Raw genomic sequence first — 27,243 nt, 5'->3', positions numbered from 1 at the left:
AATCATATGTAGCCTTGTCATTAATCGCTGAATGTTTATTTCAGAAATGTTCTAAAATTCCCATTGTGTTTTGTTTTCCCCTATCCATTAATATCAACACTAAATGAAAAAAAACGCAACTTGATCTTTTGAAGTCATTTCTGTATGTCAAACTCGATTAAATAAATTAGAATAATGAATAATTATGCCACTGTTCATTTTTTCGTTTGCTCGTCTAAGATGACGTCACGACAGTAGGCGGGGCCTGCTCGCTCCAGGCACGAGCCCGTTGAGGGCGGAATCGGATTACGTCAGTCACATTCACCGTGTAACACGGACACGGATCAGAGGAGAATAGATGAGGGTATGTTGGAATATTTCAGACATTAACAGTTAAATCTTTAACTTTCTTTCTTAAATGCCCTTCTTCAGTCGATATAATGAGTTATCTTGACATTTGTCGGTGTTGTTGTTGAATAAAGAGGCTCAATGACAGCTATGACTCCTTTAGCTAATGCTAAATTAACTTAGCATGATGTCCTCTCATTCTTTGGCAAACTTAGTGAGGCACGTTATTAATAATTAATTATCTGTAATGTGTTATAAACGCAATATAGTGTGTTTATGGTGATCCCGATCAGTATTATGTATTAACTCAAATGATTATAAATGTGATCATGCTAATGCTAGTGAACTATTTTGTGTCATGTATTTTTATTAATGTCAGTTAGCTTTCATAACTTAAATGGTGGAAATGCTTTATGTGTGAATAGTTTTGACGTCTCTTCAGTTTCATTTCAGTAAAATCTTCTCATATATCTTTTAAGAGATGAAATGTGAAATTTCTAAATGCATTATAAATAAAGGAAAATAAAATAAAAAATTCATGAAGAGTTGTTTACCAAAATAAAATTTTTGAGAAAAGAGTACAGAAAGACATTTGGACTAGTTGATTATTGATTTGCTGAATAATATTGGTTGTTTGAATAATATTCATATATTCAATATAAGTATCCAACACTGTTTTGATCCAAATTGTCACATATTTTTGTTTAGATTTTTGAAGATTTTGTTGTTTTCCACATTTTGGAAATTGGGAAATAGGCATTTACACATCTGGATGTCGACAGCAGCTGACTCCAGTTATGATGTTTATGTGTGTTCTGTTAACAGGTGATCCGCTGTTTTATATGTCCTGTTAACAGGTGATCCACTGAAGGCCGTGATGATGCTGTCGCGTGTCTTCCGGCTCCATGGCCTGTTCGTCGCCTCTCACCCGTGGGAGGTGATCGTGGGAACAGTCGCCGTGACGCTGTGTCTGATGTCCATGAACGCTTTCGCTACTAATGACCAGATCTGTGGCTGGAACCATCAGTGTCCCAAAGTACAGGAGGTACACGGATCGACTTTACTGGACTTCCAGAATACACTGTTATCATACAGATCTGTTTCCATGTTCATTCACAAAATTATTGACATAAAGTAGCAGATGTCTCTGTATATTTACACACAAGGTTTATGGTTTAGTTCCTATTTGAGCTGTTTTGTTGGTACTGAAGTCCAGCTCAGTTTATCGGCTGTAAACTGTGTGATCGGGAATTATGATCTTTACTGAAGCATATCTTTCAAGTTATTATATAAAACCAATGTTAACATGAAGATTGTTTGTGTTTTTTGTAGAAAATTCAAAGCGGTGACATGATCATTTTAACCATCACACGATGCATGGCCATCATTTACATCTACGTCCAGTTCAAAAACCTCCGTCAGCTCGGCTCCAAATACATACTGGGTGAGTTTCTCTCTCTTCAACTCATTTACTGTGATTTATTTCCAAATAAAATAGGATATTTAACAAGACAAGACAAAAAAAAAGATTTATAAGTTATTGGATTGGATTTATAAGGAATTGGATGTTCTCTATATCTGATTGTTCACGATAAGACCAGGAAACGTTGTCTTTCGTCTGTTTGACTGTTTGTAATAGAAATGTTTGATTTATTGTTTCATGTCCAGGTATCGCTGGTCTGTTTACCATCTTCTCCAGCTTTGTGTTCAGCACTGTGGTCGTTCACTTCCTGGGTAAAGAGCTCACAGGACTGAAGTATGACTCTCATCCGTCTCACACATTCAGGATTATTATCTTTCATTATAGTGTGTGTGTGTAAACGTGTCCTCGTGTTCCTCCAGTGAGGCGCTGCCGTTCTTCCTGTTGCTGATCGATCTGTCTAAAGCCTGCACGCTGGCCAAGTTCGCTCTCAGCTCAAACTCACAGGTACAGAAATATGATTTTTCTGCCAAAATATAATTAAACAACATCAAGAATATTGCGTTTTGTTTTTCATGGGCTTTTTATTTAATTGACCATTTCTTGAGTATTAAGAGCACGTGTATGTGTGTATATATATGTGTGTGTATATACCGGTATATATATACTACCGTTCAAAAGTTTGGGGTCAGTAAGATTTTTAATGTTTTTAAAAGAAGTCTCTTCTGCTCACCAAGGCTGCATTTATTTGATTAAAAATACAAACAAAAACAGTAATATTGTGAAATATTATGACAATTTAAAATGACTGTTTTCTATATTTTAAACTGTAATTTATTTCTGTGATCAAAGCTGAATTTTCAGCATCATTACTCCAGTCTTCAGTGTCACATGATCCTACAGAAATCAGTCTAATATGATGATTTGATGCTCAAGAAACATTTATGATTATTATCAATGTTGAAAACAGTTATTTACATTTTTATTTCATGATGCTATGATGAATAGAAAGCTCAAAAGAACAGCATTTATCTGAAATCTAAAGCTTTTGTAACATTAAACACAACCGTTCTAAAGTTTGCGGTCAATAAGAATTTTAATTTTATTTTTGGGGAAATAAATAAAATAAATCAATACTTTTATTCATCAAGGATGAGTTAAACTGATTAAAAGTTACAGTAAAGACATTTATAATGTTAGAAAATATTCTATTTTAAATAAATGCTGTTCTTTTGAACTTTATATTCATCAAAGAATTTTGAAAAAAATTTGTACATAACAATGTTTTCAACATTGATAATAATAATGAATGTTTCTTGAGCATCAAATCATCATATTAGAATGATTTCTGAAGGATCATGTGACACTGAAGACTGGAGTAATGATGCTGAAAATTCAGCTTTGATCACAGGAATAAATTACAGTTTAAAATATATTAAAATAGAAAACAGTCATTTTAAATTGTCATAATATTTCACAATATTACTGTTTTTGTTTGTATTTTTAATCAAATAAACGCAGCCTTGGTGAGCAGAAGATACTTCTTTCAAAAACATTAAAAATCTTACTGACCCCAAACTTTTGAACGGTAGTGTATATATAATTGAATATATATGTTTTGGGTTTTAATTTTTATTTTAGTAAATTTAGATGATTTCTTTGAACCAGTTCACACTGTCCATAAAACAGATAAAAAAAGTGAGCATGATAAATAATGAACAAATAATAGACATTCAAAACACATTAATGTTTTGGTGATATATTGATGTAAAAATGTAAATTATATAATTGCCCAGCTCTAAATATATAAAACATCCAACTTCATCCTCATACATAGAGCATATACTCACGTAAAGTATATAGCAAAATCACAGCTGCTCGACTGTTTATATCATCACAAAATGTAACTATATTATTGATGAGATATTATAGCATAAAAATATTACAAACATTAACATCATGATTTTCTGTAAAACAAATGTGTATTGTAAATAGTGATATACAAATAAATTTGATTTCACTTGATAAGTGTATCTATGTGAATATTGCTGTTTGTTACTTTGTGCTGTTATGTTGGTGCGTATGAATGTAATAATGACGGGTCACGTGACCCACAGGAGGAGGTCCGGGAGAATATCGCTCAAGGCATGGCCATCCTGGGACCCACGTTCACCCTGGACGCGCTCGTGGAGTGTCTGGTCATCGGTGTGGGCACCATGTCTGGTGTGTTAAAGCAGTGTTTCTCACTCTCTCGCTTTCCTCCAGAGACATGGTTTAATTAAAAGCAGGGCTACTATGGTCATAGAAACCTTCATGAGAGGGATTTTTATGACCTAATTGTGATTTCAGGGTGTGGAAATGTCAAAGAGAATTATAAAATCGTGTAAATTTTCAGGGTGAATATTTTTTACATTTTCTCAGCTTTAAAATATTTTTTTGTGCAATTTTTAGTCATGGAAATCTGTTGTATAGAAGTCGCTTGAACCCTTAAAAATGTCTTACTCTGGCTTTAAACTTCCTATTTATTTATAACTACTTCCTGTCTGACTCCAGGTGTGCCCCAGCTGGAGATCATGTGCTGTTTCGGCTGCATGTCGGTTCTGGCCAATTACTTTGTGTTCCTGACGTTCTTCCCCGCCTGTGTGTCTCTGGTGTTAGAGGTCAGTGTGGCACTGCTGGATTTGTGTCTTGTTTAAGATGTTCTGACTGAACTTTGATCTGTGAGTGATCTGTGAATGAGCATTGACCCCGGTCTCTCACCCCTGTCTCGTCCAGCTGTCCCGAGAGAGCCGTGAGGGGCGGCCCATCTGGCAGCTCAGTCATTTCGCTCGTGTCCTGGAGGAAGAAGAGGGAAACAAACCAAACCCCGTCACTCAGAGAGTCAAAATGATCATGGTGAGTTTAGGAAACATGTCACACACTGATCTTCAAAAGTCTGGGGTCGGTAAGATCTCGTTTTTGAAAGAAAATCAATAAAGATTCATTAAATTGAATACAAGTGACAGAAAAGACATTTATAACATTACAAATTATTTCCATTTAAAATAAATGCTCTCTTTTAAACTTTCCATTCATCAAAGTATCCTGAAAAAAATAACATATATCATGGTTTCCACAAAAATATGAAGCAGCACAACTGTTTTCAACATTGATCATACTAATAAATGTTTCTTGAGAAGATAATCCGCATATTAGAATGATTTCTGAAGGATCATGTGACACTGAAGACTGGAGTAATGATGCTGAAAATTCAGCTTTGATCACAGGAATAAATGGCATTTTTAAATATATTTGCATATAATGTTTAAATGGTAATAATATTTCACAATATTACTGTTTTTACTGTATTTTTACTCAAATAAGTGCAGCTTTGGTGAGCAGAAGAGACATTTGAATGCTAGTGTACATGCAGTGGTCACAAGAAGTATTTTAACAATAATTTTTTCCCTTGACTTTTTGCTTAATGTCTTTTAATAAGCTTGTGTTGATGTTTGTGTGTCCTCTTCTGGGCCACTTTACACTAAAATGACAGTGCATTGTGCCTGAAGTGTGTGTGTGTGTGTGTGTTGTGACTGTTCTGGTTGTGTTTGCTTCAGTCTCTAGGTCTGGCTCTGGTTCACGCTCACAGTCGACTCGTGACTGAATCTCCGACACACAACATGAGCAGTTCAGACGTGGATCTGCCCACACCCAACATGGAGTCTGACAGAACCATGTCCAGGTACCAGCTGAGGAACACAGCGAATGTTGCTGAGAGTTTAGGAGTCGTTTTAAACCATCTTGTTGTTGTTCTCAGTGTGGATTTGGAGCAGGTCATCACGCTCTCTCTCGCTCTGTTATTGGCCGCCAAGTACGTGTTTTTCGAGCAGGCCGAAACAGAATCATCCCTGTCAATCAAATCCCCTGTGGCCACGCCCAGCTGCGCTCTGACCAATAGGAGAGCAGGAGAGGACCGCTGTCAGAGGGAGTTGGCCCCGCCAAAAGCCCTGAAGACAATCCAGACTAATAAAGGTGAACCGGATCTTCCCTTCTTTCAACTTTCGTCCATTATGTTTGCTTGTTGGTTGATTCAATCTTTTATTCTTGTTTCTGTTGTTTATTAATTTGTTCATTGTTTGGTACTTTCTTTCATTTGTTCTTTTATTCATTCTTGTTTGTTATTCTGATTTATAGTTCTGTCAGATGGAGATGGAAAGCACGTGGAGGAAGAAGGGGACGAGTGTCGTGAGCTCCAGTCTCACCAGCGCCGCCCTGTGGACGAATGTCTCAGCATACTTAAAGACCCCAGAGTAATCAATCAATCAATCAATCAATCAATCAATCACTCACTCATGTGTTCACTGATCTTAAACCGTCATGTGCTTTACATCATCCCTCTCTCTCTCTCTCTCTCTCTCTCTCTTTTTTTTTTAAACAAGTGTTTGGTTTTTCTAAGATGCTGTTTTCACGTCTTGAGACTCTGTTTTAAATCCATTGCGCTCCTTCTAGCTCCTTTTTTTTATTTTTGTTTTTACTAATAAATGTTATATCTTTAATTTTTTTTGTAAATAATGTGATCTTAAAGTCAAGTCTCTCTCTCTCTCTTGTTTAAGAGAGGAGCTCGGTTCCTGAGCAACGCTGAGGTGACGTCATTGGTGGAGTGCAGAGGGATTCTGGGATACCGTTTGGAAGCGGTGCTGGAGAGTCCCGAGAGAGGCGTGGCCGTACGCAGAGAGATGCTCTCCTCTAAACTCTCAGACCCGTCAGCGCTGGAGAACCTGCCCTACAGACACTACGACTACTCAAAGGTGCTGCTCACCGTCTGCCACGTGTGTGTGTGTGTGTGTGTGTGTGTGTGTGTGAGGACGTGCTGTTTAACTCGGTTTAACTGTGGTTTCCTTGTTCTCAGGTGATCGGCACTAACTGTGAGAACGTGATTGGCTACGTGCCTGTGCCAGTGGGCGTGGCCGGACCGCTCCTATTGGACGGGAAAGAATTCCACGTCCCCATGGCAACGACAGAAGGCTGTTTAGTGGCCAGCACCAACCGAGGATGCCGAGCCGTCACAGTGAGTCTTTCGTTCATTTTCCTCATTATTGCTTATTTCTTTTTTCTGCTCATTCTCGTTTTGTTTGTTTTTTTGTTCATTCCTCCTGCTGCTTTATTTATTTGCTGTCATTCCTGCACTTGTTTGTTCCATCTTGTCTTGATTAGTTCATTCTTTGTTCAGTTCATTGTTGCTTGATTCTTTCCCTTTCGTTTGTTGATTAATCGTTCATTGTTGTTTTTCCTCTTACCTCTTTTGTTGATCTATTCATATTTTGTATTTTCTTTTGCACATTATTTTTCTTTTTTTGTCCATTCTTTATTTTTCTGTCATGTGCTCATTTGCTCCTTTTTTGTTGATTCGTTCATCAATTTTGTTTCTGATGTTTCTTAATTTCTTCGTTTGTTCTTACTTTAGTATTTTTGTTTATTTCTTTCCTTTAATTTGTTCCTTTTTTCATTCATTGTTGTTTTTCCTCTTTTTTTCTCATTCCTTCTTTCATTTTTTTATTTTCTTTCTTTAATTTTTTCAAAGATTGACTCAAAGTCTATTTTAATATGTTTTATGAATTGAAATGAACTATTTAATGAGTGAATGATTGAATGACTCACTCATAAACACTCCACTGCAGAATGAATCAGCGTTTTTGAACAAATCTCTTGAGTCTCTTTAACAGTCACTTGTCGCCACCTACTGGTGTAATGATGTAATTGATACCGTCTTTATTTGAAGCGTCATTACTTTATAAAAAATGTGGTTGAAAAGAAGCTGTTTCATACCCCTATACACGACAGCGGCTCTGTCTGGCTCAGCGGCGGCTCCAATATGCAGATCTGAATGTTCGCTGTGATCGTACTTATCAAAGCTTTAATAGACACAATGATGAGATTGCACGATTGTGATCTATTAACGGGTTAATGGTGCAGCTCTTCATGTGTTGTTCTCGCTCTCACTGTAAGTGTCAGTGTCCTCTAACAGATGAGTGCTTGTGTGTGTAGATGTCGGGTGGCGTGAGCAGTCGTGTTCTAGCGGACGGGATGACCCGCGGGCCGGTGGTTCAGATGCCGTCAGCGTGCCGGGCGGCCGAGGTCAAGGGTTGGCTGGAGAGTTCAGAGGGCTTCGGTGCCGTCAAACAGGCCTTCGATCACACCAGCAGGTCAGAGGGCAAAGGTCACACACAGAATGAGCCTCATATAGCACTGATATGGGAGAGTTTCCAGTGATAACCTGAGCTCTGTGTTCTCCAGGTTTGCTCGTCTGGACCGGCTGCAGGTCAGTTTGGCCGGGAGGAACCTGTACATCCGCTTCCAGTCTCAGACCGGAGACGCCATGGGCATGAACATGCTGTCGAAGGTGTGTGTGTGTGTGTGTGATGAAGCAGATCTGTGGGTCAGAGTTCACAGAGCATCTGAACTCCATGATTGACTCATATCTAGGTTTAAAGTTGCAGTGTGTGTGTGTGTGTGTGTAGGGAACAGAAGAGGCTCTGAGCAGACTTCAGGAACGCTATCCTGACATGCGTCTGTTAGCCGTCAGTGGGAACTTCTGCACCGATAAAAAACCAGCCGCTGTCAACTGGATCCAGGGCAGAGGAAAATCCACAGTGTGTGAAGCCGTCGTACCGGCCCGAGTGGTGAAAGAGGTCAGGCTGATAGAAGATCACGAGACACTGAGTTACGCTCCTCTAGGGGGCGGCAGAGAGCTCTGGCTGATGTTCAACCTCTGCACAACCTTCTCTATCTGTTCAGTGCAGGAAACTCCTCACGACTGATGGAGTGGATTGACTGCTGTAGTAATATGATGTGTGTGTGTGTGTGTGTGTGTGTAGGTGTTGAAGAGCAGCACAGGCGCTCTGGTGGAGCTGAACATCAGTAAGAATCTGGTGGGATCAGCGATGGCCGGAAGCATCGGTGGATTCAACGCTCATGCGGCAAACATCGTGACGGCCATCTACATCGCCTGCGGACAGGTGTGTGTGTGTGTGTGTGTGTGTGTGTGAGAGACATACACCTTATTGTTTTTAAAGTGTTAGGTGCTTTTTAAATGAAACACTCGAAATCTGAGTAAAGATTTCACAGCATATAAAATAAATAATTGTTCTAAATAAGATGTTAAGTGTATGTAATTACAGATGTGTGTGTGTGTGTGTGTGTGTGTGTGTGTGTGTGTAGGACCCTGCACAGTCGGTGGGCAGCAGTAACTGCATTACTCTGATGGAGAGTGTTGGCACAGATGGAGAGGATCTGTACATCTCCTGTACGATGCCCTCGCTAGAGCTGGGCACTGTGGGCGGAGGAACCGGCCTACCCGCGCAACACGCCTGTTTACAGGTGACACACACACACACACACTCTCTCTTTCTCTCTCACACACTCTCACTTTCTCTTTCACTCACTCACACACTCTCTTTCTCTCACTCACTCACTCTCTCACATAAACTCTGTCTTTCTCTCACACACACACTCTCTCTCACACACATATACATAAACTCTCTCTCTCACACACACACACAAATACATAAACACTCTCTCTCTCTCTCACACACACACACCCACCCACCCCCACCTCTCAAGTGTCACTGAGGCTCTGACATTAACCCATGACTTGTGTGTGTGTGTGTGTCAGATGTTGGGTGTTCAGGGAGCCAGTGCTCAGTGTCCCGGTGAGAACTCCCGAACTCTGGCACGGATCGTCTGTGGGACAGTGCTGGCAGGAGAGCTCTCACTGATGGCCGCTCTCGCCGCGGGACACCTCGTCAAGAGTCACATGACTCACAACAGGTACAACTTATACATACAGTATAAAACTCTATACATAAACAATATTTTCTTTTTTTCATTTGCAATGAAACAATATTGATTTTCAAAACATAAATAATATATATGGTATTTTTATATTCAATTCACATTTACTTGTACAGCGCTTTTCACAATATACATCATTTCAAAGCAGCTTTACAGAAAATGCATGATTATATAGATCGATTTTTTTTTTTGTTCAATCAATTTTTTTGTTTAAATTAGTTTCTAATTTAAAAAAATGACATTTCATTCAACATGTTACTTACCATTTCTGTGTAATTATTTGTGAAATATACTAGCATATATATATACACACACAATTGTTCAACAATGTAATTATAGCATACATATTTAATATTTTTTTTATATTTAAAAAATACAATATTACATCGGTTCTTTCTAAACTGCCTACTAATATCACAAATATTATTTAACTTATTATAGTACTAATATACTGAACTATATCACAATATGACTTTAGATGATATTGTTTTGTTGGGATTCTGAAGTTCTTTCACTCTCTCAAACAGGTCGAAGGTCAATATTAGAGAGACTGAAGCGCAGCCCAAGGAAGCTTCATGAAGAGTGCTCCCCCAGAGAACTCTGGGAAATGAGGTCTGTGTGGTTCCTCGTGGTCGTTCTCGGGCCGTCTCGACGCGTGTCTGGAGGAGTTTTCTTCTGTGAAGCCGCCTGAACGGGAATTATGGGAAATACTAATGTTTTACGTTTGCTTTGTGCCTCAATTTTATAAGGCGAACACACGAGTTAACGAGCATGAGCTGCCCAGTGATTGGCTGCTGAGTGCGTGAGACTCGATGATTGCTCATGTTCCTGAATCTGTGTGTTTAGTCTTGCACTACAAGCCAGAACGGTCACTCGCTCAAAACCTGGTACGAGCTGATAAAGCCGAAACACGGCAAAGCTTTATCACTCTATGAAAACGGGATTTTTTTTCTCAGTTTTTAGACTCAATCATGATCTGAGATCAGGGCTTGATGGATGATTGTGTGGTTTGGACCTTTGAGAGCATCAGATTCTGAATGAATGTATTTAATTGATGTGTCGAATCAATCCTGCCAAACTCACTGTGACAAACTCCACTGACGGACCTTATAAACCAGGTGCTAATTTAATTTAACAAGTGATTTGAGCTTATGAATCTGAGTGTGGATGTTTGCATTATTTGCATTGTGTGTGTGTGTGCGCGTGTGTGTGTGTGTGCTACTAATGAAATGCGTCACGTTTCTGAATTGCCACTGTATGACTTTAAAGTGCTTCAGCTTTTCTCAACAAAAGCAAATCCTTTCACTTTCTGCCTATAGAAAGTGCTAATAAAGCCATATCTGTCTCTTAAAGTTGCGTTCTTTCCTGCTAAACTATTGATTTTATTCAATATTGATTTAGTATTTTTTATTAAATGCACCTAACTGGGAAAAAGAAACATTAACAGTGTTATTTGCATTTTGTGTGCAATAGATTGGGAAAAATGACTGATCAAAACTGTAATCTGGAACATTATTTGCACAGAGAAATGACCCACACAACAGTCAGCGGTGCAGAAAGATGTCAATCATTTTATTCCTCTCTAAACCGGCAGCGGCGCCGCCTCTATTCACAGTACATGTTGATCCTGACATCTGAACATTCAGTGCAAATGCAACTAATAACACACTAGACTGTATTAGAGGGACACACACACACACGCAGAACGCCTCTCTCCTGAACAACACTAACACATTCAGCTTTACGGTTTCACTCCGGTGGATTCGTACATTCGGGTTCAGCGAGCGTCTGGAATGTTTAAGTCGTACGAGCGTGACGTTTTGAAAAATCGAAAGCTTACCGTAAACGCTCGGATGTTGTCGTTGTGCACCTGCTCTCCTCTAAAGCGTCTTTAACAGTCTATCATGTGACAGTTTGACCAATGAAAATGTTCAGCAAAAAAAAAATGTAAAAGCTCTCGTCATTCTGCAAAAAAGTGGTTACTCTGTGTTTTTTGTCTTGTTTTCTATTACAAATATCGAAAGATACATTTACTGGAGACACTAAACGACTTTAAAATGTTCTAAAAAGTGAGTTTATGCAAATATCTCAGAGAAACTTAAAACGAGAATCAAAAAATCTGCCAAATAATCTTGTTTTCTCAGAATTTAGATTTTTTTTTTTCAGAAAACAAGACACTCAATAAGTAATTTTTCAGTCAATAAAGTAAATGCATCTTTATTTAAGAACTTTTTGATATTTGTACAGGAAAACAAGAGAAAAATACCGAGAAATAAAATCTATTTTTTGCCAGTTTGTGCCTTGTAAGATTGTTTATGAATGCTTTGAGATTTAGTTTTTACTTCGGAAAAATTCATTTGATCAAGAGAAAAAAAATAAATAAACAACTAATTCTACCCAATCAACAACTACGTGTGATCTACGCCCCAAATTTAAACCACGTCTCCCTATTGGATAGAATATGTAAGTGGCGTCAGAGCTTCTCCAGTGAGAAGACACTTCTCGGTCTGTCTTTGCTGATTGCAAAATCACGTTTAAATAATACAAGGTGTAAAAAAAAAAAAAAAAAAAAATCAATATGAAATGATCTTTGTAGAAACACTACAGGACGCCTGGGTCGTGGCGGCGGTCTGGATGTAGCAATAACGTGGGCGGTACGAACAGCAAGACGTACCAGATCAATAATGAGGCACTTTCTAGAAATGTTTGAGTAGGATACACACTTCTCACTTCTCATCTCTCTCACACACACACACACACACACTAAGGCATATGGAGTTGGATTAGTCAGGTAAAAGCATCGACTGACGATCTTCAGCAATAATGAAATTATATACAAATAATCTGCGCGCAAAGTTCGTCCGACGTATTAAAATGGTTCGCCCGTCGCGATGGATCTGTAATTGTGCTACGGTGCGTCGGCCGCTGAGACGCGCATATAACTAAAGATTACACAATCGTCCAGATCAGCTCTTCGTCAGCGTCGGATTCTGCGCTTCATCAAAGAGACGGCGAACGTCGAGACGAAAGGCAGGTTCACGGGTCATTCACAAACATGCCTCTGATTCCGTACTGAAACGTTGACGATTATACGAGGACAATGAAAGCAAAGCTGAAATGTTTGTTCTAAACAGAAAAACACTAATAATCAGGACTAAAAACAGCCGGTCTCGTGTGTTCAGCTTCAACACTCTCCGATATATATAAACTTCCCATCTCACTTACTTACATACATACATATATATATATACTTGTCTGGATCTAGACCTCTGGCAGAAACACGGCCTGTGTGAACTAGTGTGGCGCTACAGAAGGGCTTCAAGCGTCTGCCGATGGGGCCGCTGATGAACACACTGCAGGAGTGTGTGTGTGGGAACTGGACGCGCTCAGACACACTGACAGCAGAACTGGGGAACTGCGGAGGACAGGACAAAAGCAATTAATCATCTAGTCCACTATAATAACAACATAACACGGAATAACATAACTAACACTTTACAATAAGGTCCCGTTAGTTAAAGGTGCAGTGTGTGATCATTAGCGGCATCTAGTGGTGAGGTTGCGAACTGCAACCAACAGAAGTTACGGTGGCCGACAGGAAGTGATGTCATCGTCTGAGACAGCAGAGAGCAGTCAGTTAAACTGAGGTTTCTTTACAAAGATTAATTAAGAAATTAGGTTTACTTGATTATTCAGTAAAAACGATGTTATTGTGAATATTATTGTCACTTGTTCATCATTGTGTCAGTGTTTTACTCGCTGACTTTAGCTATAGCTTCTTTACACGAAGAACAACAGTGACGAAACGCGTTTGTCCGTTCAGGGCCACCGTAGAAACATGTTGTGCATTTATGTAGAGAGAAACGGCTCATTCTAAGGTAATAAAAGCATAACGGTTCATTACGTAGGTCTTTATACACCACTGAAAACATAGTTATGAATATTATATTGCATTTCTGTCAACAGATCCTCCTAAATATCACACAGTGCACCTTTAACATTATTTAATGCATTAACAATGTAATGTATTTCTTAAGGTATTTGTGCATCTTTGTTAATGTTAAGTTAATAAACATACAGTTGTTCATTGTTAGTTCATGTCAGCTCAGGTCCATAAAATGATATTAACAGATGCAACTTTTCATTTTAATAATGCATTAGTAAAATGTTAAAATTAATATTAATATAAATTTAAGATTAATAAATGCTTCAGAATTATTTTTCATTGTTAGTTCATGTTAAATAATGAAACCTTTTATTGTAACCAGTAAAATAAATAAATAAATAACATAATAAATATATAATAATAATAATAATAATAATACGATAATAGCAGCACTGAAAATAATATAACTAGTTAAATAAACAATAATAATAAAATATATTTAAATATATAACATAACTTAATTGAATATTATTTTTGAATATATAATAAAATAAATAATACAATAACAGCAGCACTAATCAAACTAAATATATTTGTTTTATTAATTATAATAAACAAAAATAAAATAATAATAATAATAATAATAGTTATTAAACATTTTAATATCTGAAAATAAGGACTTTTTTTAAAGACAACATGTAATGCAAATTAGCAGTTTAAAAAAATAAATCAATTATTGATTGAAAAAAAAAAAACCATCTTCCAAAGTATGTCTTCACCCAAATACAGTCTGATAAAGCTATAATAATAGTGATCTTTATTTTGGAGCAGCCGGATTGTGTATCTTGAACTGGTTCTCGTGTGCTGTGGTCTGGTGTACCTGGTGCTCAGAAGAGGATGGGCTTTCCGGCAGTTTTCTCCTGGACGTAGGAAGTGAAGCGCTTGAGGAATTTGGGATATTCTCTCTTGGCCACGGCCCTCAGGACAGACGCAGGAGCCCAGCCGCCAGGATTCACTGCAGCAACAACAAACACACGGCCAGTCAGCGTAACACCTTATTTATTAACAAGCAGGTGTGTGATGAATAGATGTCCCGTCAGTCATTGTATTCTCACCACACTAATGCATTTACATGAACAGAAAACATTTAGAAATATTGATATATGTTATTTCTATATTTTATTAGCTTTTTGATAAGATAAAGTACCGTTGGCCACATATGTGATCTTGCACAGGATGTTGTCTCTGCTGATCTCTTTGTTGCCCTCTGGTGGACTGACCAGCGTCTGGCAGATCATCCCAATGTTGATTTTAGCACGAACACATCTGTTGTTTGGCTGCATGAAGACAAAAACAATGAAACAATGACTCATAAATAAATCATACAGCGTCTTCAGAAATAAGCCTGCATGCTTATTCATAAAAGAAAAATTGATAATTTTGACCCATATAATGTATTGTTGGCTATTGCCACTTATATACCCGTGCGACTCGTGACTGGTTTTGTGGTCCAGGGTCACATATAAATAAATACACCCCTTACCATAACCACCAGTTTCAACACACTAATAACTAACTCAACCAGGCCCCGCCCCTTTATTCTGCATATTAATTATTCAAATGAGGAATATTGTGACGTGTTCGTTCCTGGAAGAAACTCAAGAAGTCAGAAGAGATCCACATAACATAACCCTGTGAACTCACTGAGCTGCTGCTCGGTTCATCACACACACGCTGACTCAGCGGTTGCCATAGAGACAGGCTCACCTGGGCATTCTCGTGGTCGACTGAGAAGTTGCAGACGAGCCACGTGTCTGGGTCGTTCTCGTTATTGGCCACGATCTTGCGGATGGCAGACAGATACAGGACGTCTCTCTGGGACGCTGGCCACACTCTCTGCACGAGGGAAACACAACATGAGGAAGTGCTCTTCCACTGAGCCCAGTGTCTCTCACACACTCTTCTCACCTTATGAGTCTGGTAGATGATGACGGCGTTATCCGACAACGTTTCCACGACGCTGAAGTTTTCAACAGTAGCTGGAGACAAAAATGAGACCTGATATAAATGATGCCAGACGAGCTGAACACAACTAAATGTAGTTCTGTGTGTATGTGTGTGTGTGTGTGTGTGTGTGTGTGTGTGTGTGTGTGTGTGTGTGTATACACTCACTCTCCCAATCGTTACGGACATCCGTGTCCCAGAAGTAGTGGCAGACCTCATGACCTGTGACCCCTTTGACAGAGTGTGTGGCCTTCAGCGGGTCCAGCACGATCCCGTTCTCCTCCACCTCCCTCCGGTACACCTGACACAGAGAGAGAGAACACACACACACACACACACACACATTAGAGTTTTAGACCCAGTTTTAACCTTGTCAGGCACCATGTTAAATGAATCTCAAAAGTGACTGATTCCAGTAGTTTGATCATAACACGATGCTAAGCTAATGTCACGATGAGGCACAAAAATACATAGAAGTGATATTGTTAACAATTTTTTTTTAAACATTTTGAAATAAAAATAAAATATAAATATTAGATGAAAACATTAAACTAACTGAAAATATGAAAGGTTGCCATGGCAACTAACTGAAATAAATTAATTCTAAAACTGAAATAAAATAAATAAATAAATAAATAAATATACATAATAAAAAAATTATATAAATAATAAAAACAAAAAACAAACATCTAAACTAAAATAAAATATAAATATTAAATGAAAACAAACTAACTGAAAATAAGAAATGTTACCTTGGCAACTAACTGAAATAAATTAATTCTAAAACGGAAATAAAATAACTAAATATACATAATAAAAAATAATATAAAATATAAATAATAAAAACAAAAAACAAACATCTAAAATAAAATAAAAAATGAAACTAAAAAAAATATATATAAAAATAAAACCCAACTATAAACATCAATTTAAACTAAAACTGAAATCAAATAAATAAAAATATTAAAAAGTTTTTTTTTAAGTGTTAAAAATTTAAACTAAAATTAAAATGAAAGCTGAAAAAACAAATTCAAAACATTAATGAAAACCAAAAAAAAAAAAAGATAAATTAAAATAAAACTCAATTTAAAACACTAACAAATACTAATATAATATGCTACCAAATACACTGCATAGAACGCACAAATATTGGGCTGAAGAGTGCGTATTGAAATCATCTGAACTCATTTCTTTCCATACTCGTACTGTCCTGAGTGTGCTCACCTTCATCTCCCCCTCCTCCACCACCAGCTGCCAGTTAGCATCTCCACCCACGTCCTGCAGAGAGTAGGTCATGTGATTCTTCACCATCTCCTCCACCTGCCCAACAAAGCAGAACAAGAAGGTCAGAGGTCATGCCCTCATTTAAGAGGATCTAGGTAAATCACACTAAAACTGAGCAGCAATCTGTCAACATGAAACTCCTTTCACAACCCACTTCACTTCTGTAATGTACGAGTGAAACAGTATTTCCAAATGAAACGCATCAGCAAGACTTCCTGAGGTCAAGTTCACCCTCCAGAGCATCTCCACAGAACGCTTATTTGATGTTATGGCTGTAAACTTTATTACAGGCATTAAATTGCTGGTTTTAGAAAGGCCATTTGTCCATATTGCTAAGATCATTGTCTTGCATTGCATTATATGTTTTGCCCTATAATTAAAGCAAAAGAGCTTTGGTCATAAAACTAAACATTAAATATGATCTCACTAAGAAATTATTGGTATAACTTACACCAGTATAACTAAAGTATAACTACTTAATTTAATTACATAGTACAAACATGCACACATAAGACCATGTGATTTAATAATAAAACCAGGAACATGAATTACGACAGCAAATTTGCTTCATTTTGATGTCATAGTGACTTAAAGTAAGATAGTTCCAGCAAATTATGATTTCAAAAAGACACTTAAAGGGCAACTCTCGCCAAAATGCAGCCTAGGGTCTTTTTGTGAATCTACTCGAGGCAAACTTTCATTTAAAAGCATAATTAGGATGGAAACGCCACTTTTAAGTTTGACCGTATTTTCGTTTTTGGTCAAATTGCCTTTTGAATGGGAGTGCTTGGGGCACGACTATGATAGCATCAAAAATCACTATTTTTAAAACACTAAGAAGGCTCAACACAACATGAAACTGTGCTGGAAGTATCACCAGCGGCTCTACACATGAACTCCAGCATTGAGAACATTGTTTGTGTACACAGAGTTCACTAAAAAGAGAGATTTTGAACAACTCACTGTAGCTGTGTGTCCGCCGGCATTTTGACAGTCAAAACTAGTCGATCTCCGAATGCAACGTAACAGGGAGGAGAGTAAAGATGGAAAGCTCCTAAAGTTTAGTTCCATATAAATTCACGGATAATTTGTTGTTTTGTCGTGAAAATCAATATTGACCTTGTATTTGAAAAAGGATCCTCATATAAGAAGCAATACTAAAATTCAGAGTCAGCTCATTCACATCGGAGATCGACTATTTTTGACTGTCAAAATGCCGGCGGACACACAGAGACAGTGAGTTGTTCAAAACCTTTATTTTTAGTAAACTCTGTGTACACAAACACTGTTCTCAATGCTGGAGTTCATGTGTAGAGCCTCTGGTGATACTTCCAGCACAGTTTCATGTTGTGTTGAGCCTTCTTATTGTTTTAAAAATAGCGATTTTTGATGCTATCATAGTCGTGCCCCAAGCACTCCCATTCATTTGACCTAAAACGAAAATACGGTCAAACTTAAAAGTGGCGTTTCCATCCTAATTATGCTTTTAAACGAAAGTTTGCCTCGGGTAGATTCACAAAAAGACCCTAGGCTGCATTTTGGCGAGAGTTACCCTTTAAAAAGTATCATTAGCTATAATTTCAAAAAGCCAAACACACAAAGACAGAAGAAAATAGAGGTAACAAGATTATGTGGTTTTAATGTGTTGTTAACATAGCAAAACATAGTGCGCTGCTTATGCTAAATAATCATTTATTTTCCTTACAATTGAGCACACTGATGAATCATGAGACATATCAAGACAATAAATCGACTATAAAGTATGTTTTTCCCCCCCAATATATTTGTTTTACATTTTTAAAAAGCTACTATATTTGACACTTGCGTTACATTTACATTTGGCGGATGCTTTTAATCAAAGCAACATCATATTTGATTAATGTGTCCCATCTCAGATTGCAATCAGCGCCAGGCAGCTAAGCAGCTCACTAAGTTTTGATATGTTTTGATCTATATATATATGCATCAGCAGTGTAACATCCAGTCAGCAGCTCCGAATGAGTGTCGGATGAGTGTGCTAGAGGGCGCTGTTACCTCAGCACTGAATCGGTGCTCATAGAGTGAAGGAGTGAAGACTACAGCAGAAGATGAGGGAGAGGAAGGGCGAGAGGGGGGCTACACAAGTGAGGAAGAAGAGAGAAATGCAGCTTCATCAGGAGTGCAGAAAAAAAAGAAAATGGACTGAGACAACAGGGGCACAGGAAGAGGTCTGCAGATGATCATGATGAGAAGACCATGAAGAGGACCAGACTCACCTTCTCAGCGAATCGGTGCGAGCCCACGGTGGAGTAGGCGTCTCCTGAAGGCACTGAATTGCTCCTCAGTATCCGGCTCTTCTCACACTGAGACTAGAAAAACAAACATGCGTTAATGATTAAAAACATGATTAACTTCCATAATGTGAAGCACTTCAAAGTGAAACTGAATAATCAATGGAAAATGATTTAGGGCTGGAACTTGATTGTTTCCATTAGGATTTGATATGGATGGTGAAATATTAATGTTTATAATCATTTATTTTCCACACACTGATTAATCATGAGACATAATGAGGCAATAAATCGACTATAAACTCTGTTTTTCCCCCCCAATAAATTTGTTTTACATTTTTAAAAAGCTACTATATCTTACACTTGCATTACATTTCCGTTTTTGCATTTGGCAGATGCTTTTGACCAAAGAAACATATCATTTGGTTCTGCAGTTTTTAAAATCAAATTTAAGACTTTTTAATAAATAGTATAAAAGTAAAACATTTTTTTAAAAAGATCAGCGTAAAAGTTTAAAATACTCAGGACACATTTTATTCAATATATACACTACCATTCAAAAGTTTGGGATCAGTATTTTTTTTTTAAGAAATTAATACTATTGATAAATTAATAAATTGGTCAAAAGTGACATTTATAAAGTTACAAAAGATTTCCATTTCAAATAAATGCTGTTCTTTTGAACAGAAGACGACGCGTGTGTGTCAGTATCAGCGTGCTGGATGTCTTAAAGGGACAGCAGCCTAATATTACTGCGGTCTGAGTGTTATTAATGTTAATCAAACAGCAAAAGACAAGGAAATCACTCACTCATCTTGACTGAATAGCTTTTGTAACTTTAATGATGATTAATCTTTATTTAATTAATACAGTGAAGCTTATATGCAATGTTGTTTTACATTTGATTACTTCAATTTCTGTACCTGAAAACTGAAACTTGAAAAGCATTATTTTATTTGTATATTTGCTCTATTGTATTTATTTGTGCTGTTGCTTGTGGTTTAATTATTTGTTCTTATTTTTTTGTTTTTAATTGAGAGTAGTCCTTTTTCCCCTGAACACAGCACATACCGAAACCATAAAACCATGAGTCATTTGAACCGTCACACCCCTAATACACACACACACCCACACACACACACACACACACACACACACACACACACACACACACACACACACTCTGATTCTGTATCAGAGCCGTCTGTAATCACACACCTGCTCTTCTATTTTGTCTTGTCGGTCCAGAGCGGCCTCCACGGCATCAAAGAACTCGTCTTCATTGATCAGGCTGTTTGGACCCTCCTGATGGACAGAACAAGATGATTAATACGATAATATGATTAAGATCTTAATGCGCTTTCCAGCTCTGCCTTCAGTTTTTAAGTTCTGCAGGCATTAGCGCACGTACAGAAACCAAACCCACCTCGTAATCGGGCCCTCCGAAATGAGACTTCTTCTTGAGCTCACACAGAGCTGATTTATACGCCTCCTCCACCCTCCTCCTCTTCTCCATCTCCTGTAGAAAGCAAGAGACTTTAGCTGAGTAAACACTCTGCTGCCGTCATGTTTAATGTCTTGGCTTGAGTGGATCTTGTCTCGGTGTGATCTGGGCAGAGCGAGAGACTGTATAGGTGCAGGATTGTTGTGAAGCGCTCCATTGTTCTGACTGCATATGTCAGTATTGTGCTGAATGCTGCTGACTGCGACACATTCGGCTCGGTCTCTGTAACACACGCTCGCCACGTTCACACCCAAACCCATTAAAACGGCTGGATTCACTCTTCTGCCAAGAGAAACAACAGCTCTCCATGTTTAGGAGCACACCATCACCAAAATTATGCTCAAACTCTCAGATATGATTTGACTTCATGGAAATTACCAGCCCTTGCAGAATTTGCAATAGCAGCAGTGTAGAGATTTAACATGGTAGTAAATATTGGTTCACTATATAACTACAGTAGTTAAACAGGAGGTGTTGATATTTGCTGCATATTAAAATAATAGAGTCCAGTCACATTAGTCACACAAAACTTTCTGATTGGCTCTTACTCTGACAGAAGACATCTTATATCAGATTATTCTAGATTGCACCAGTGTCATTTTATAATTATTTATATAATATTTATTAATATTTTGATATAGTTTTTATCTTTTTATTTTCAGTTTTCACTTTAATTTAGTTTAAATTTTAGTAATTTTTGAGGCACGCATGTCATTTTTATTAGTTTTTTTATATTTCTATATAGCTTTAATTTATTTTTATTTCAGTTAAAGTAATTACTAGTAATAATTTCAACATTTCATTCTAGTTAGTTGGAAGTTAGTTAAAGGAAACATTTATAATTTCAATTATACACCCTAGTCTGCACAAACCAGGCGATTATCTGCAGCAGTATTTGATGCAGTCATGAGTCATGTGACTTTATTTACTTGCATTTATTCAATGTCAAAGGGTGGCATTATTTTTATATGAAAACTTTTAAAAACCAAAATACATTTGAAACTGCAAGAATGTGAAAGGCTACACTGAAACTGAAGCTGACTACTGCTCTGGATGATTAGTTGATTAGTATAAATGAGTCGTCATGGAAGCCCTATAGCATCAATACATAGCATTTCTACTAGGGATGGGACGGTATGAAAATGTAATATCACGATTATAGTGACCAAAATTATCGCGATTATCAATATTATCACGGTTTTGTTAAAACAAGATGAAAGTGTTCAAAAAGAGTTGATGCTCACACTGAAGACATTTCAACAAGTTTTATATTTGAAAATCAACAAACAACAAATAAAACAAGCAGCTCTATGCACTTTTTAAAGCATTTCCTTCCTTATAATGACGGTCGTCAATAGCAACGCATTATAACACCGCGCACATCCATTGTAACGGCCACCTAGTGTTAAGTAGTGTTCATGACATGAATGTGGATGTGCCTTTAAGATAACTTCTTCTATGGCGTAAGTTATTGTATGCATGCTGTTTTTATGTGAGCGCGCACGCAAAGTGAGAGTGAGATTGATCGCGCAAAGAGGAAGATGACTGCTCTACTGCTGACCGTTGTTTTATAATGTGTTTACTTCCACTTTGATTTGTAGCGTGTTTTCGAGTGTTTTCTTTTCCCTTTTAACATTCGCTCTTCGACATGTATGTGAAGAGTGTGCTTAACTGAGAGAAAACATCTATAAAAGTCTCGTTCGCGCGCTCTCTCGTTTCATTCAAATACAACTTGCCGTCTTGCGTCTCCGTTTTTAACTGTATTGAAAATTAAATCGGAGTTGATTTATTGTTTACAGAGTTTGATAATATTGTTGTGATCATCTTGTCTGAACGATTGTTTTGTACGCTGTACATAATGGATTTATAAACAGACTGTTGCTGGCTGAACAGGATCTAAAATCGAGATAATCAAACACGGTTTTAATGATAATTAAATTTTAAACGATATTACTAACCATCAGTACATTTTATCGTGGTTTATAGTGAAACCGGTAATCGTCCCATCCCTAATTTCTACCAATCTCACAACTACTTTAGCCGCTGAATAGCCAGGGCTGATGTGCATTCATTTTGACGACAGTTCACACATACATTTTTTGCTCTGCACTATGATTTCACAGTGAGGAGAAGGTTTGGCTCTGTAATTCAGGGCTCAGGCAGTTGACAGACTGCTGTTGTGATTGTGACTCTGACAGATACAACATCCCTCTCCTGATTTTAGTGGCTCAAGGACGAGCTTCCAGACGCGTCTCGTACCTTATCCAGCCTCTTCTGCCAGCTGTCCTCTCTCTTCACCATCAGGTCGATGCAGTGAGAGAGTGTGGCCAAGATCCCCGCCGTGGTCGCCTTGAACGTGATGGCCTCTCCTTTAAAATCTATCCCATTAATGCCTTTATGACTCAAACACTGGAATACTGATGGGGAGAGAGAACACATTCAGTTACACTCTTTAGAGATTCATCTTAAAGACATTATTTTACTAGACAGTGTCCAAAGCAGGCACGATGTGATAAACATCAATCGAACTAGAGGTGCTGAAAGGCACTATATCAATAATTATTATTATTATTATTATTATTATTACTATTATTATGAACCGATAAAACAAAATCCCTTCCATGTTATTCTGAGTTTTTATTCCTAACCACTACCAGTAGTTGCCCAGAGTTATATTTCTAAGTATTTTATATTACATTTATATGTACTGTATGTATTTTAATATAAATAAATATAAATATAGATATAAATATAAATATAAATATAAATATATATATATATATTTATATATTTATTTATTTTTTTCTATTTCTATTTCTATATATATATATATATATATATATATATATATATATATATATATAGGATGTGACTTTGTTGCTTCACAATATTATTTTTTTAATAAAGACTTGGTTGGGACACGGTGCGAAACATCTGACAGAACATCTGTCATTCTTTGTCATATTATTCAAGAACAGAAATGGTTTGATGATCACATATATATATAATTTTTCCACACAAAAAAAAATGCAGAAATGCATAACACAATGAAAACATCAACATCATGAAGAAATGCTGAGTTTATATTATAGATTACACACAAATCATTACAATAGGCTCAAATTACTGGATCACTGGAGTAAATTAAGTGGACAAACTGCTCAAGTTGTCAGTGCCGCCCCAGTGCCGTCTCCTCGAGCTGAATCAGAGAGAGCTCACTGAGCGTGAAACCTGCTGAATTTTCACATACACAGAAATCAGAATGTGCTCACACTCACGTTTCTCCTTGCTGCCGTTATTGTTATGCAGGAATTCTCCATCCGAGCGAGTGGTAGGAAAATCATCTTCATCATCCTCCACGACTGAGATGAGAAAACACACACACACACACACAGTCAGAGTGAACTCATTACCCTGTGGTTGGTGGTGCCCAGATCGGCCCATTCACACACTGAGAGTCTACTGTAGACACGCATACTGTAGTACAGGGGAAGGACTAGGACGAACAAAAGAGGCAGTTGATCATTTGTGTGAATCAACAGGCCCTTGTGCTGTAACAACAGATGCATCCAGAGCGAGCGAGAGGAACCGCACCAATGCAGAGGAATCTGGATGCTGCCGCAGTCTGAATGAGTTTCAGCGCTGTCTAAACATGCCTGTCAGCAGAATCACTCCACTCTGACTCGCACTCACGCTCCGTCTACTCACTCTTGTCCCTCTGGAGCTCGTCTCTGTGAACAGCATCGGCACAGCCGTCGAAGTACTTCTGGAGCGTGTCCACCTGCCTGCACAAGATGTCCCGAAACGTCTCCATCTCAGACAGCTTCTCCCGCAGACTGTGACCCTTCTGTGGGTCACACACGCAAACTTATTTGACTTCAGACTAGGGAGGAGAGGCATATTTGATACATGCAGTCGCTCTGTATATTTCTATAGCATCACTGTAGGATTTACTTACTGTAAAGTTAACGAAAGTTATCATGAGGATTGTAATGTTTAAAGCAGATGTCTTAACAAATGTCAGTAGACCGGGACGTTTTTTAAACGAGCCGTTTATTCATAAATACGTGAGATCGCTGTGAAAATACAGACCGGAAGACAAAAGACAGCGAGCGCAGCGCTGAAAAGGGGCGGAGCTACATAAGGTCTATAGAAGTGATGTTTTTTTTATTGGCATCGATCAGTATTGGACATTTCGTTTGTGCTCTTCTCACCTTAAAGGAGGAGGTGGAGGTGGCCGAGTATCCGCTGGTGGCTGATGTGAGGGAAAGCATGGATCCATGTCTCCTCAAACTGGACTCGGAACCATAACCAGATTCAGCCTAAACACAGACAGACAAAGATCATGTGATATTCAGAAGCACTTCCACACTAAAGACTCCAGTCCATCAGACAACAGAGTGTGTGTGAAAGCCAGGTTCATTTGCAGAATTTGATGACAACAAGCAGGACTATCGACCTAAAAGTGGAGCAGTGAATAACTTGTGCTTATCACTGCAGTTATTTTTAAAGGAATTAATACAATTATTCCGCAAGGACGCATTACATTTATCAAAAGTGACAGTAAAGACATTTATAAATGTTACAAGATTTCTATTTCAAATAAATGCTGTTCTTTTGAACTTTATATTCAGAGAGCAAAAGTATTAAGCAGCATGCCTGTCTGACATCGATAAGAAATGTTTCTTGGGCAGCAAATCATCATATTAGACTGATTCCTGATCATGTGACACTGAAGACTGGAGTAATGATGCTGAAAATACAGCTTTGATCACAGGAATAAATTATATTTTAATATATATTCACATAGAAATTGTTCCAATTATTTTAAAGCCCCACTATGTAGGATTTCCGTTTTGGTCAAACAACGACCCCTAGAGTCGCTGTGGACTACTTGTATTTAACGTTACTGTCGTAAATACCACTCACGCAGAGCAGTCTCTTCACTCACGGCCTGATCCCCTCCCCCCTGTATACCGGTCCCCGTTCAGTCGGATAGAAGCTGTAACGAGTGGAAATAAGGTGTGGCCCCTTTAAGAGCTGCGCGCGCCCTGTTTAAAGGGATACTCCACTTTTTTCGGAAATATGCTCATTTTACAACTCCCCCAGAGGTAAACAGTTGAGTTTTACCGTTTTAGAATCCATTCAGCCGATCTCCGGGTCTGACGGTACCACTTTTAGCATAGCTTAGCATAGATCATTGATTCAGACGAGTCCAGTAGCATTTCTTTCAAAATGACCAAAGAGTTTCAATATTTTTCCTATTTAAAACTTGACTCTTCTGTAGTTAAACCGTGTACTAAGATCGACGGAAAATGAAAAGTTGCGATTTTCTAAGCCTATATGACTAGGAACTACTCTCATTCTGGCGTAATAATCAAGGAACTGTGCGGCTGTACCATGGGTGCAGCAGGCGTAATGATATGACGCAGCGCCTGAAAATAGGTCTAATAGGTTAGACAAACTTAGTCCCGGTCACGTTGGAAGAAGTTACCGAGCTGGGGACTATTTTCAGGCGCTGCGTCATATCATTACGCCTGCTGCACTCATGGTACAGCCACATAGTTCCTTGATTATTACGCCGGAATGAGAGTATAGTTCCTAGCCATATAGGCTTAGAAAAGCGCAACTTTTCATTTTCCGTCGATCTTGGTACACGGTTTAACTACAGAAGAGTCAAGTTTTAAATAGGCAAAATATTGAAACTCTTTGGTCATTTTGAAAGAAATGCTACTGGACTCATCAGAATCAATGATCTATGCTAAGCTATGCTAAAAGTGGTACCGTCAGACCCGGAGTTCGGCTGAATGGATTCTAAAACGGTAAAACTCAACTGTTTAACTCTGGGAGAGTTGTAAAATGAGCATATTTCCGAAAAAAGTGGAGTATCCCTTTAACTTTCGGCAGTCTGTATTGTATGTGCGCCTCGAACACCCCGTAAGCGGGTTGTTTCTGTTTGACGCTCATTCTTGTCCTATTTTTGTCTATCAAGTAATGCTGTGGACGGTAGAACGTGTGACAGACAGTTACACGAGTTCGATTGGGGAATAAACACAACGCGTTACAAATCGTCGGACATCGAACAAGCACAGCTAGCCTCCGAAGATGTCTACTAATCCATCAACAAGAACGCCAGGTGCTTGTCCGAGTGATATACAATATAAGCAATATACTTACAAGTCCAACAGCATGTGAGGACGTGTTGGGGGAAGTGAGGTAGCCTATGCCGTAAAGCAGTCGAATTTTGTAGTTCTTTTTGTGCGCAGGTGTTACTACCCGAACCCCGAAGTTTAAAAGTACGATTAAAAACTATACAAACCCCGTCAGGCTATGGCAGACGTGTCATTCAACCTATTTTAAGTCGATGTACCATCACAAGGATTTTGGAAATATATTATGAAGGTTGAAAAGTTACTTAGTGTTACTTTAAATGGTAATAATATTTCTGTATTTTTGATCAAATAAATGCAGCCTTGATGAGCTGATACTGAGAAAACTTACCAACCCCAAACTTTTGAACAGTAGAGTATATTTCATTTTTGACACCCTCTCCTAATAAGTCATTATCTCAGTGTAGTTGTAAACAGCTGATGCTAATGCTCATGATGATACTCTGGCTTTGACACGGTTCAAAACTAGGAGAGGTGGAATCACGCTCAATCAATATTTAGATCAAACTAAAACTATAATAATACGAGATTTACACTGATATTTACAC

General features: G+C 38.0%; 2 protein-coding genes across 3 annotated transcripts in view; one reads left to right on the top strand and one right to left on the bottom strand.

Moving 5' to 3' along the window:
* Positions 1 to 263: 263 nt before the first annotated feature.
* hmgcrb (3-hydroxy-3-methylglutaryl-CoA reductase b) lies at positions 264 to 11,131 on the top strand. Its single transcript, XM_084387431.1, has 20 exons — positions 264 to 343; positions 1,185 to 1,372; positions 1,660 to 1,771; positions 1,996 to 2,083; positions 2,170 to 2,254; positions 3,865 to 3,970; positions 4,301 to 4,407; positions 4,523 to 4,642; positions 5,344 to 5,468; positions 5,544 to 5,758; positions 5,921 to 6,036; positions 6,340 to 6,534; positions 6,636 to 6,794; positions 7,772 to 7,929; positions 8,021 to 8,126; positions 8,245 to 8,415; positions 8,602 to 8,742; positions 8,945 to 9,103; positions 9,399 to 9,553; positions 10,105 to 11,131. The coding sequence occupies exons 2-20, from the start codon at positions 1,205 to 1,207 to the stop codon at positions 10,154 to 10,156; spliced, it is 2,538 nt and encodes an 845-aa protein (XP_084243557.1). The 5' UTR covers positions 264 to 343; positions 1,185 to 1,204; the 3' UTR covers positions 10,157 to 11,131.
* Positions 11,129 to 27,243, bottom strand: part of cert1b (ceramide transporter 1b) — a 39,330-nt gene continuing 23,215 nt past the window's right edge. Inside the window, exons 4-18 of one of the 2 annotated variants that reach the window (XM_084387432.1) lie at positions 24,740 to 24,847; positions 24,234 to 24,372; positions 23,804 to 23,887; positions 22,785 to 22,942; positions 20,448 to 20,540; positions 20,240 to 20,326; positions 19,007 to 19,099; positions 18,786 to 18,866; positions 16,692 to 16,787; positions 15,636 to 15,768; positions 15,432 to 15,502; positions 15,231 to 15,359; positions 14,671 to 14,800; positions 14,344 to 14,478; positions 11,129 to 12,992 (exon numbers count right to left, since the gene is read on the bottom strand). In XM_084387432.1, the coding sequence (XP_084243558.1) occupies positions 14,351 to 14,478; positions 14,671 to 14,800; positions 15,231 to 15,359; positions 15,432 to 15,502; positions 15,636 to 15,768; positions 16,692 to 16,787; positions 18,786 to 18,866; positions 19,007 to 19,099; positions 20,240 to 20,326; positions 20,448 to 20,540; positions 22,785 to 22,942; positions 23,804 to 23,887; positions 24,234 to 24,372; positions 24,740 to 24,847 (1,530 nt within the window). In that variant the 3' untranslated portion in view covers positions 11,129 to 12,992; positions 14,344 to 14,350. The remainder of the gene's footprint in view (positions 12,993 to 14,343; positions 14,479 to 14,670; positions 14,801 to 15,230; positions 15,360 to 15,431; positions 15,503 to 15,635; positions 15,769 to 16,691; positions 16,788 to 18,785; positions 18,867 to 19,006; positions 19,100 to 20,239; positions 20,327 to 20,447; positions 20,541 to 22,784; positions 22,943 to 23,803; positions 23,888 to 24,233; positions 24,373 to 24,739; positions 24,848 to 27,243) is intronic. The other variant, XM_084387433.1, reaches the window with a different exon arrangement.

The sequence above is a fragment of the Rutilus rutilus genome (assembly GCF_951802725.1).
Source record: "Rutilus rutilus genome assembly, chromosome: 18".
Lineage (NCBI taxonomy): Eukaryota > Metazoa > Chordata > Actinopteri > Cypriniformes > Leuciscidae > Rutilus > Rutilus rutilus.
This window is presented reverse-complemented; position numbering and strand designations above follow the sequence as displayed.